The 12,115-nt window shown below is 47.0% G+C and overlaps 1 protein-coding gene across 1 annotated transcript in view; it reads right to left on the bottom strand.

Annotated features, from left to right (window-relative positions):
- Ovol2 (ovo-like zinc finger 2) overlaps nt 1-12,115 on the bottom strand; it is a 31,958-nt gene that overhangs the window by 18,598 nt on the left and 1,245 nt on the right. The window contains exon 3 of the mRNA XM_013027066.1: nt 993-1,182. Within this exon, the coding sequence (XP_012882520.1) occupies nt 993-1,182 (190 nt within the window). The remainder of the gene's footprint in view (nt 1-992; nt 1,183-12,115) is intronic.

Raw genomic sequence — 12,115 nt, 5'->3', positions numbered from 1 at the left:
GGAAGGAAGGAAGGAAGGAAGGAAGGAAGGAAGGAAGGAAGGAAGGGGCGGGCTAAGGGTGCCTCATACTTGAGGCCCTGGGTTGTATCTCAGGATGTGAGAGGGAGGAGGACACGGGTTGGGGGGGAACGGGACAGGGGACAAAGTTGGGAAACTGAGTAAGGCAAAAAGAATGAAACATGCTCCAGCAGGAGGGTCAGGTGAGGAATATTCTGAGCCTATTTGTACTGAAATAAGCTGACTTCATAAGAAGCATAAAATGTACCGCAGAGCACATTGGACAGCTGGGCCTAGGGTACTGCTTTATGGTAGAATTCTCCCAATGTTGCCGGCTTGCTTGTGATTTGAGTTGAGCTCTGAAACCTATCATCAGCTGGGAGCTAATGGTTCATGTCTATATAATCTTAGCTACTGGGCTGGGAAGGTGGCTCAGTGGTAGAGTGCTTGCCTTGCATGCCCGAGGCCCTGAGTTCGATTCCTCAGCACCACATAAGCACCACATAAGGAAAGTCATGAGACTCTTAACTCCAATTAACCAGCAAAAGATGTAAGTGGATCTGTGGCTCAAGTAGTAAGGGATGGCAGAAGAAAGAAAAAGGCAAAGGAGGAGGAGGAGGAGGAAGAGGAGGAGGAGAAAGAGAAGGAGGAGGAGGAGAAAGAGGAGGAAGAAGAAAAAGAGAAGAAGGAGGAGGAGGAGGAGGAAGAGAAAGTGGAGGGGGAGAAGGAGAAAAAAGAGGAGCTTCTTCTCTTTATCCTTATTTTCAAGAGATTAACACAGGCTATGACAGGGGGCTTGCTGGCCCAGAAGAACATGGATGCAGATGAGCTGGCCCCAGGTGCCCATTTCTGTGATTTGTTTTTTATTTTTTACCCCTCCAGAAATGTGATCTTGCTCCAAGCAAGGAAAGAAACCCCACCAAGGAGGAATGGAAGCAAGGAGCTCTTGACCAGGAAACACAATCCCAAGAGCAAAGCACACAGCTCGGGCTCACCTGTGTGGGTGCGGACATGCCTCTTCAGGTCAAAGGTGTCATTGAAGCCCTTGCCGCAGAAGGTGCACAAGTGCCTCTTCACCTGGTTGTGGCATTTGAGGTGCCGGTTGAGCATGCGCTGTAAGCGGAAGTTCTTGCCACACAGTTCACAGCTGTGAATCACCGAGTCCCCACAAGTGCCTGTAGTGAACTGGAAGCAGAAAAGAACAGTGAGGTTCCAGGAGACTGACTTGGAGACCCGCTTTCCTATGTCTCTAGGTTTGGCCTGGTTATGACTTCGTTTTTTGTTTTTTTTTGGGGGGGGGTTCCGGTTGTGGGGTCTGAACTCTGGGCCTGGGCGCTGTCCCTCAGCTCTTCAGCTCAAGGCTAGAGCTCTACCACTTGAGCCACAATGCCACTTCCGGCTTTTTTCTTTTTGCTTATGTGGTGCTGAGGAATCGAACCCAGGGCCTCAGGCATGCAAGGCAAGTGCTCTACCACTGAGCCACCTTCCCAGCCCCCTGGTTATGACTTCTGGGCCCTCCCTATTGGCATTGGGAAAAGGTTAGGAAACACTAGGGCAGGTGTTTCTGCTATTTATGGCCTGCTCTGATTTCTAGCTGCTCACACAAGGTGTAAGAAGACAGAGCCATATAACTCTTCCTTCCTTCCTTCTTTCCTTCCTTCCTTTCTTTCCTTCTTTCTTTCTTTTGTCAGTCATGGGGCTTGAACTCTGGGCCTGAGCACTGTCTCTCAGCTCTTCAGTTCAAGGCTAGCCCTCTACCACTTGAGCCACAGCGCCACTTCCAATTTTCTGGTAGTTAATTGGAGATAAGAATTTCGCAGCCGTTCCTGCCCAGGCTGGCTTTGAACCGCGATCCTCAGATCTCAGCCTCCTGAGTAGCTAGGATTCCAGGTGTGAGCCACGGGTGCACAGTAATCTAACATTTTAAATATCAAATCAGATTCTTTGGAAGATGGATCTGAACCAGGTGTAGGGGTACGTGCCTATAATCTCAGAATTTAGGAGCCTGAGGCAGGAAGATCCTAGGCTATATAGTGAGACTATTTCAAAGATCTAAAATGACTAGACAAACTGCTCTGCCAGAATTCTTTCTGTGGCTGGGGATGTAGTTCAGGGGTACAATGCTTGTTTAGCATGCTCAAGGCTCTGGGCTCCACCCTTACCACCACAGAACACAGAAACAACGAAAACATTAAACAAACAAAACAAAACAAAACCCCAAACAATGGCTCACACTTATAATTCCACCTATTGAAGAGGGGAAAAAAAGGAGGATCCACAGTTTGAGGCCAACCCAAGTTATCCAGACCCCATTTTAGCCGGGTGCCTGTGGTTTGTGCCTCTAATCCTTGCTATTTAGGAGGCTGAGGTGATGTGAGGATTGAGGTTCAAAGCCAGCAGCCAGAGCTTCATGCATGTTAGCTAGCCACTAAGCCACATTCCCAGCCCCAAAGGGAGATTCTTATCTCCAAAGGGGAAAAAAAAAAGGCTGGAAGCTAAAAACTTACTTTCCAAATAAATATCATTAGCATAAGAAGCCAATACTTTCCAAGCTCCACACTCTCCTAGCCTCAAATACCCTCCTCCATCCACCCACCCAGGCCATTGCTTCCCCTAAGGCCCAAATTTTCTCCAAATAAAGCCACCTGTAGGGGCTGGGAAGGTGGCTCGGTGGTAGAGTGCTTGCCTTGCATGCATGAGGCCCGGGGATTCAATTTCTTAGCACCACATAAGCAGAAAAAGCCAGAAGTGGCCTATGGCTCAAGTGGTAGAGCGCTAGCCTCAAGCTGAAGAGCTGAGGGACAGCGCCTGGGCCCAGAGTTCAGACCCTACAAACGACACACACACAAAAGCCACCTGTAACTGTTCACACACAAACCACACCTCTTCCATCAGACTATAGTGTCCCCATGCCCCCCCCCCAGGGGTTGTTAGGATGCTAGCCCTGATCAGAAGGTCTCAGTACAGACTTTTAAGCAGATCTATGCTCTCTTGTACTTGAGAAGTGAAGGTAGGCTGGGGGTGGGCTCAGTGAGAGCGTAACAGAGTTGACTCCCAGGAGACAGAAGAAACGGGGAAGGAAGAAGAGAGGCCAATTCTGCAATATTTCTAGGCTTTCTTTCCCAGTATAGCCTGCATGACACAGGAAATACACATCTGATTCCTATAAGGATGGCTCACGAACCAGAGGACCCGTTCTTCCTTTCCAGGTCACATATAACACATCTTTATTAAGTTTATGATGTTTAACTTCTACAAGCCAGTTAACCAATAACTTTTTTTTTTTTACTCAGCTCAACAATAATAGACCAAAACCACATCTTAAACCAAAACTCAGATCAAAGTTGTATCTTAGTCATGTTCATTATAAAATGAACATGGAGCCAGGTGCTGGTAGTTCAAACCTATAATCCTAGCTACTTGGTCTGAGGAGAGAGGGAAGGTTGCAGTTTGAGGCTGGCATGGACAGAAAGTTCACCAGACCATCTCAATCAATAGCAAAGTAGCACACGTCTGTCATCCCATATAAGCAGGAGGCAAGTCCATCTCAACAGAAAAGGCTAGCTTTGAGATGGGCACTAGCAGCTCACACCTGTAATCCAGCTACTCAGGAGACTAAGATCTGAGGATTGTAGTTCAAAGCCAGCCCAGGCAAGAAAAGATTGTGAGACTCAGATCTCTAGTTAACCACCAGAAAACCAGAAGTGGCACTGTGGCTCAAAGTGGTAGAGTGTTAGCCTTGAGAAAAAAAAAAAAAAAAAGCTCAGGGATAGCATCTAGGCCGTGAGTTCAAGTCTTATGACAGGAAGAAGGAAGGAAGGAAGCCAGGCAGGCAGGCAGGCAGAGAGGAAGGGAGGAAAGGAGGAAAGGAGGGAGGGAAGAAAGGAGGAAAGGAGGGAGGGAGGACAAGCTAGCTTGGCATGTTGGTATGTCCATGTCAGTAAATTTACATTTACTGTAGAAAATATACATAGGAGAATCATGGTCTAGGTAAGCCTAGGCAAAAAGTAAGATAAAAAATAACCAGGGGTTGGGATGGTGGCTCAGTGGTAGAGCGCTTGCCTTGCATGCATGAGGCACTAACTAGGTTCGATTCCTCAGCACCACACAAGCAGAAAAAAAAAAAAAGCCAGAAGTGGCACTGTGGCTCAAGTGGTAGAGCGCTAGCGTTGAGCTGAAGAGCTGAGGGACAGCACCCAGGCCCAGAGTTCAGGCCCATGACCGGACCCAAAAAAAAAAAAAAAAAAAACCGGGCACCAGTGGTTCACGCCTATAATCCTAGCTATTCAGGAGGCTGATATCTTAGTATCACAGTTCAAGGTCCAGGCAGGAAAGTTAAAACTGGAATTGGTGCTGTGGTTCAAGGGTAGAGTGCTTGCCTTGAGCTGAAGAGCTGAAGGATAGTGCCCAGGTCCAGAGTTCAAGACCCACAACTGACAAAATAATAATAATAATAATAACCAGAACAAAAAGGGCTAGAGTTGTGGTTTAAGTAATAGAGTATCAGCCTAGCAAATACAAGACTTGAGTTTAAACCCAGCACTACACACACACACACACACACACACAGATTGTGGGAAGACTAAATAATAACCTAATCCTGGTGATTTGTGTGATATGAAATTGTATTTAACATGTATCTCCATGTGACAATTTTCCCTCATATAAAAATATTTAATAGTGCTATATGATCTCTCCTGCAGTATAAGGAACTAGGAGCAAAACCTATTTTCCATCTTCTTCAATTCAGTACATCCTGCTCTACCACTTAGGATCTGAGGATGTCAACAAGTTATTTGCCATCTCTAAGCCTGAATTTCATCACCTCCAAAATGTAGATAATGATATTTGCTTCTTGGATATAAATTAAAGAGTTAAAGAAGAAAACCTGGCACTCAAGAAATACTATTACAGTCAAGTCGGCTCCAAAATTCTGTGATCCTAAATACAAGGTAATTAGCAAAGACCTTATTGTTTCTCGATTCGCTTTTTGGACCTTTCTCTCTCTGATGGAACTAAAAGAGAATGGACCTTTTATGTGAGCCACTAGGTCCTGTTCTTTACCTGTAACTCTGAAAATTCATAACTTCTAGCAACAAGCATCTGCCCATTTCCCTGAACAGTGAAATCTGATCCACACTGATGTAACAACATGCAGGCTTTATTCCATGTGGTGCCAATGTTCATGTGTTTTGATGCAGGAATTATTAATGCATTTAATTATAGGTACTGCTCCAGACATGCCAGAGGCAGTATTTATACCATAGTACCTTCTGAAAAAGTTTAATAGGCTCACCCTTAGTTCAAAATTAACACTTTGCTAAAGGCTTATTAATGAAATGGTGTAACCACCACAAGGGTGGTAGAGGACATCTGTTGGGAAATTAGTTCAGGGCAGGAAAGATGAAGAGTGATGTGTAACTCCTCAAGGCCCAGGCTTGGCATTTTTCTGCTGTCTTGTTCTCTGTAGAAACTCAGCTTTCATTTTTAAAAACAAGCAAAATTCCCCCCAAAGTTCTCTGATACACAGGCTTCTGCAGCAAACACAAAGACAAAACAAAATAAAAGAATCATGGTATCTAGGCAGCTGAAAATGTCAGGAGCATCTAGACCAGCAGGGATCTCAGCTGCTCTGTGACCAACTTCCAAGTTCACCTGTCAAACTTCTTTTTTTTTGGGGGGGGGGGGTCCGGTCGTGGGGCCTGAACTCTGGGCCTGGGCACTGTCCCTCAGCTCTTCAGCTCAAGGCTAGCGCTCTACCACTTGAGCCACAGTGCCACTTCTGGCTTTTTTCTTTTTTGCTTATGTGGTGCTGAGGAATCGAACCCAGGGCCTCAGGAATGCAAGGCAAGTGCTCTACCACTGAGCCCACCTTCCCAGCCCCATCACCTGTCAAACTTCTAAAAGAAAGGCAGAAGCTGGGAATGTGGCTTAGTGGTAGAGTGCTTGCCTTGCTTACATGAAGCCCTGGGTTCAATTCCTTAGCACCACATAAACAGAAAGAGCCTGAAGTAGCTCTGTGGCTCAAGTGGTAGATTGCTAGTTTTGAGCAAAAGAAGCCCAGGGACAATTCCCAGGCCCTGAATTCAAGCCCCAGGACTGGCAAAAAAAAAAAAAAGGAGGAAGAGGAGGAGAAGGAAGAAAAGAAGGAGGAGGAGGAGGAGGAGGAGGAGGAGGAGGAGGAGGAGGAAAGCATTAGATGCTGGTGGCTCCCTCCCACAATCCTAACTGTTAAGCATTATGTCCTCAGCTCCACCCAGACCTGCTGGCCCCTCCCTCTCTCCAGCCAGACCCACCTGAACTCCCATCCACCTCACTTCCTATACCCCAGTCCCCGCTGCTACCTAGATAGTGGAGGCCACGCACTCTCTTGGGGCAAATATGGCTCCTCTAATAAACCATGTAATAATCTTTCTCCTGTGCCCGATTGCCTCTGCTTGGTCCCCTGGCATGAATCTGATAGATCCTTTCATTGATCCTTTCACTAATTACTCAGAAAGCTCAGATCTGAGGAATGAAGTTTGAAGCTAGCTTGGGCAGAAGAGTCTGTAAGTCGCTAGTTCCAGTTAACCTGCAAAGAGCCAGAAGTGAAGGTGTGGCTCAAGTGGTAGAGTAAAAACACCAAGTGGCAGGCTGGGAATGTGGCTTAGTGGTAGAGTGCTTGCCTAGCATGCATGAAGCCCTAAGTTCGAGTCCTCAGTACCACATAAACAGGAAAGGCCGGAAGTGGTGCTGTGGCTCCAGAGTTAGAGTGCTAGCCTTAAGCAAAAAGAAGCTCAGGGGCAATGCCCAGGCCCTAAGTTCAAGGCCCAGGACTGGCAAAAATAATAAATAAATGTTTCTTTCAGACTTAGGGCAGATACTTTATTGGGGGGGAGGGGATGGGGTGGCTCAAGTGTTAAAGTGCTTGGGTAGCAAGGAGACCCAAAGTCTGATCCTCAGTTCCACCAAAAAAAAAAAAGAGAAAGAGAGAGAGACTGATGTGCAAACTTAATTAAGCAAACTGGAGAGGAGGAAGGAGTAGGAATTCACAAAACATTTAACAAGGAGAACGTAATAGCTGTAGTTTGTACAGGTGTGACTGGATCTTACAGTCTTCAGAGGCACATTCTGATCTACTTGTAATTGACATACAGTTAGCCATTGCCTAATGACAAAAGCATTCTGAGAAATGCCCCATTAGGCAGTTGTGCAAACATCATAGATTTAAGAAGTCAACAAGCACTGTAATCTTCTGGGACCACAGATGTATAGTGGTCTGTGGTTATGAGATACATAACTTCAGTATGAGGTCTATCTAAGATGGGCCTCAAAGTCACATGGGGGAGAGAGTGAAAAAGGTGTGGGCAGGCCTAGCTATGGGTGATAGACATATAGCATACTACTCTTGCCTTTGAAATTCTCCATAGTTAAAAGTGATAGGGAAGCCAGGGGTGCCAAAGACTTACACTTGTAATTCTAGCTACTCAGGAGGCTGAGATCTGAGGATCATGGTTCAAAGCCAGCGCTGGCAGTAAAGTCCGTGAGACTCTTAACTCCAATAAACCACTAGAAAACCAGAAGTGGTGCTGTGGCTCAGGTAGTAGAGTGCTAGCCTTGAGCTGAAGAGCTCAGGGATAGCACCCAAGCCCCCATGACTGACAAAAAACAAAAACAAAAAATCTAAGCAATAGCATAAAGCCCTGAATTTAAGCCCCAGTACCAGGAGAAAAAAAAAGGAGGGGACTGTTGGGTGAGAAAAGTTCACACATCTGTCTTCACTGAAGGATAAAGGCTGAGAACAAACCATGGGAGAAGCAAAGAAAGGCAGAACAGGATGAGGAAAGAGGATATATTCACTTGCAGTCCCTACCAGTACCAGGGTCCTACCAGCCACACTGACTCAGGAATGAATGGTATCAGTCAGGTTAACTCCAAACTTTGTTTTGATAAGACTTTAAAGGATAAAGGTGATGGGTATATCCCAGGACCCACCTGTATCTAAGATGGATGTGTGGGGTTGTCACCCTACCACTACCTGTTCTGAAATTATAGAACCCTTGTAGGTATCTCATAGGTAACTATGAGGTAAAGAGAATTTCACAACCTGCCCCCAGGCCCACAATCAAGAGGCAGCTAGGCTGGGATTCTTTCCAGATCCAGTCCCCACATCAACACAATCAGCTGGGCCAATCCCAGGTCCCTACTGTATGTAGGCAGCACAATGTTGGACATTACAAAAACGCTGTAAGTAACTGTCAGCTGACTTCCTGCCTGACAACTTCTGAAGAAGGCACATTTTGCATCCATTATCTTGCTTAAGCTACACAACTCCCCTGAGACTGATTCAATTATGGCCCCATTTTATAGGTCAGTGAACTGAGGTTTTGAGGAGATAACTTATCTATGATCACAACCGGTAAGATGGTCCTCATCTTAAAAACCTTCCAGAGCTGTTCTTCTGCCTATGTAAGAGCACTTGCATTTCTCGGCTTGGCCCCTTGACCACATCACCTTGTCCTCCAACTCTGGCCTGGCCGAGCACCAGTGGCTCACGCCTGTAATCCTAGCTACTCAGGAGGCTGAGATCTGAGGATCCAGGTTCAAAGCCAGCCCAGACAAGAAAAGCCATGAAACTCTTATCTCCAAGAAACCTCCAGAAAACTGGAAGTAGTGCTGTGGCTCAAGTGGTAGAGTGCTAGCTTTGAGCTGAACAGCTGAGGGACAGTGCCCAGGCCCAGAGTTCAAGCCCCATGACTGACCAAAAACTAAAAAAAAAAGACTCTGGCTCCAATCCTTCCTCTAACTGTAGGACTCAGCTCACACCACTCGAAAGCCTGTCCATACTCACCCCACTTCCACAGCTTGCAAATTCATATCAAGAAATTTTCTGCATGCTGGGAGTATGGCTCAGATGTAAAGTGCTTGTCTACCATGCATGAAGCCCTGAGTTTGATTCCTCAGTACCACATAAACAGAAAAAGCCGGAAGTGGCACTGTGGCTTAAGTTGTAGAGTGCTAGCCTTGAGCAAAAGTAGCTCAGGGACAGTGCCCAGACCCTGAGTTCAACCCAGGTCTGGCAAAAAAAAAAAAAAAAATCTTCTGGTTTGGTACTCTGTCTCCTATAATAGTATTAGCATTATTTGCATCTCCTCATTCACATAAATAATATCTAGTTAAGGGGCACATACCATGTCCTACCATTAACTCATTTTTTCTTTGAGTGCTTTTTTTTTTTTAGGTCCAGTTGTGGGGCCTGAACTCTGGGCCTGGGCACTGTCCCTCAGCTCTTCGGCTCAAGGCTAGCACTCTACCACTTGAGCCACAGCGCCACTTCTGGCTTTTTTCTTGTGTGGTGCTGAGGAATTGAACCCAGGGCCTCAGACATGCAAGGCAAGCGCTCTACCACTAAGCCACCTTCCCAGCCCCCCATTAACTCATTTTTTCAATTAAAAAATTTTTTTTCCAGGGCTGGGAAGGTGACTCAGTGGTAAAGTGCTTACCTTGCATGCATGAGGCCCTGGGTTTGATTCCTCAGCACCACATAAGCAAAAAGAAAAAAGCTGGAAGCGGTGCTATGGCTCAAGTGGTAGAGCACTAGCGTTGAGCTGAAGAGCTGAAGGACAGCACCCAGGCCCATAGTTCAGGCCCCATGACCGGACCCAAAAAAAAAAAATTTCCCCCAACTCATTTATCCTCTACTTATCTACAAAGTAAAACCATTATTATCTCCATTTTACAGATAAGAGGCCCAGAGGGTGAATGATTTGCTCAAGGTCACAGCTCAAACTGAGAAACCCAGAGTTTAGATGCTTAACTACTACTGGTTAGAGGACTCTGGAAGAAACACCAGAATAGAAGGCTCTTTTTTTTTTTTTTTTTGGGGTCCGGTCGTGGGGCCTGAACTCTGGGCCTGGGCGCTGTCCCTCAGCTCTTCAGCTCAAGGCTAGCTCTCTACCACTTGAGCCACAGCGCCACTTCCGGCTTTTTTCTTTTTGCTTATGTGGTGCTGGGGAATCAAACCCAGGGCCTCATGCATTGCAAAGTGCTCTACCACTGAGCCACCTTCCCAGCCCCCTTTTTTTTTTTAATCACGCTGCTGCCTTGCACACAGTAGGCACCCCATACATAGATGGTTTCTCTCTCTCTGCAGGACACACACGTCTCAAATCTGTCTTTCCTTTCTGGTCCTAAGAGTCCACTGCCCAGTCTTTGAGTTATTAAAGCAAAGAATAAGGCTAGAAGGATAGTTAGAAGGCTCACAACTCGGAGTTGGTGGTTTTTCTAATATAATGTTAAGAAACTAATTCTTGCTGGGCACCAATGTCTCATGCCTGTAATATTACCTACTCAGAAGTCTGAGATCCAAGGATAGTGGTTTAAAGCCATCTAGAACACACAAATCAGGAAAATGCTTATCTTCAATTAACCACCAAAAAAGAACTAGCATCAAAACCAACCAACCAACCAACAAAAATAACTAACTTTTCTTGGAGAAATTCTATGAGTTCAACATGCCTTGTAAAGAAGTTCAGGGTTAAGCCATGTGTTAAGATTAATTATTTGAAAATGGCCGTTTGAAAACCGGCCAACACCGCAGCTAAGGTTTGGAGTATATTGGTACTAAGATGTCTCCATTTGGGGGACATGGGAACCTGAATGGGGTCAGTAAATAAAAGCTTCCTGGGAAAGAAGGGAATGAAGGCTGCTTGCTAAGGGTCCAAAAGCAAGCAATACCAAATCCTCTCCCTTCCCCACCCCCACCCCAGCACACAGGTTTATTTATTCCTTTTAATCCAAGGTTCCAATGGTGCTCGCTGTTTCCTGGGACAGGAAAGAGATCTCCCAAAATGTTGGTGAAGGGATTGTTCCAATCTCTCTCTAGAGGGATGGGGGGGAGGGTTGTGGACTAGGGGAGAGGTTGGGGGGAGGAAGAGGAGCCAGACGGAGTAACGGGCTTCTGCAGCTCCCCAAACAACATCACAATTGTCTTTCTAATCTGGTGATAAATATGCAAGTGGGACACTACCCCAGAATTTTCCCAAGGGCCATCTACCAGCCTGGGGCAAACTGTACCCTCCCACTTAACTCCACCTAGCCCAGAATTGCCTGGCGCCACCTGGCTTTGAATTTAGCACTATTTAGCAAAGCCTTTAAAGAAGTCTCCCCAGCGGAATCCAGCTCCAGTCTTAAATCTCAATTCATAACCAAATACAACCCAGCCCGCCCCTGGAGGCAAGCCCTTCCCTCCCTCCCGCCCCACCGTCTTCCTCTCCCCCCCTGCTAGCCAAGTGCTTTAGGGAGGAATAGCCTCCCTTCCGGAAAGTAACGGCGGGGACTTTCGCCACTTTAAGCCAAGGCCTACGTCCTCCTACCCTAGCACCTCCTCAGCCGAGGTGATAGGATGTTCCGGAGCTCCCTAGTAGCCTGGAGCACTTGATACGAGGTGGCTCTCTAACTCAGTCAAGAGGCTAGGAACCGAGATTATGTGCCTAATAAAACGCCAGCGCTACCTCTAACTGGCGGAGTCAACAGAACGAGATTTCTTAATGGGTGGGGGGGAGTTAGCAGATAATCCGGGCAGGTGATCAAGGAAGTTCTACCTAAGAAAGCACAGATTGGCATCCAGATAAGGCGTTACCTACAATTCTAGTACTCTTGATGGAGAGCTGAGGCGCGACCCTGGACACTAGCAGGGTCAGGAGTGCTAAATGTGCAGGTGAACCAACCACTGTAACCCATCAATTTCATTCACTAAAGAATTGTCAGTGCCCCCCCCACGCCTCGCGTCTAACGGGCGCTCAGTGTCGGCACTGGAAATAGCTGCAGTCGCATGAGGCCCACTGTGTGCCAAGATGCCCACTGGCAGACCCCCATGGCGCTAGAGGGCTGCATTCCGGAGGGTGTCCTTTCTCTCCCCGGACCTGGACTGCTTTGGCCACGAATCAGATTTTACGCACAAGGGAAGTAACTGTGCTAGATCCTCGGCAGTTCCCAGCGCCAAGCGGGGGACACCTAGGCGTCCGCCTCGGGGATAGGACGCGCCCAAGAACCCTGGCTGCGGTCTAGGGGCAAGGACACGAGCAGGAGCCGGAGCACCACGACCCGCCGGCTCGGGGCGCGGGTGGCCGGGTGCGCG

This window comes from Dipodomys ordii, unplaced genomic scaffold (assembly GCF_000151885.1).
Source record: "Dipodomys ordii isolate 6190 unplaced genomic scaffold, Dord_2.0 Scaffold99, whole genome shotgun sequence".
NCBI classification, from domain to species: Eukaryota; Metazoa; Chordata; class Mammalia; order Rodentia; family Heteromyidae; genus Dipodomys; species Dipodomys ordii.
This window is presented reverse-complemented; position numbering and strand designations above follow the sequence as displayed.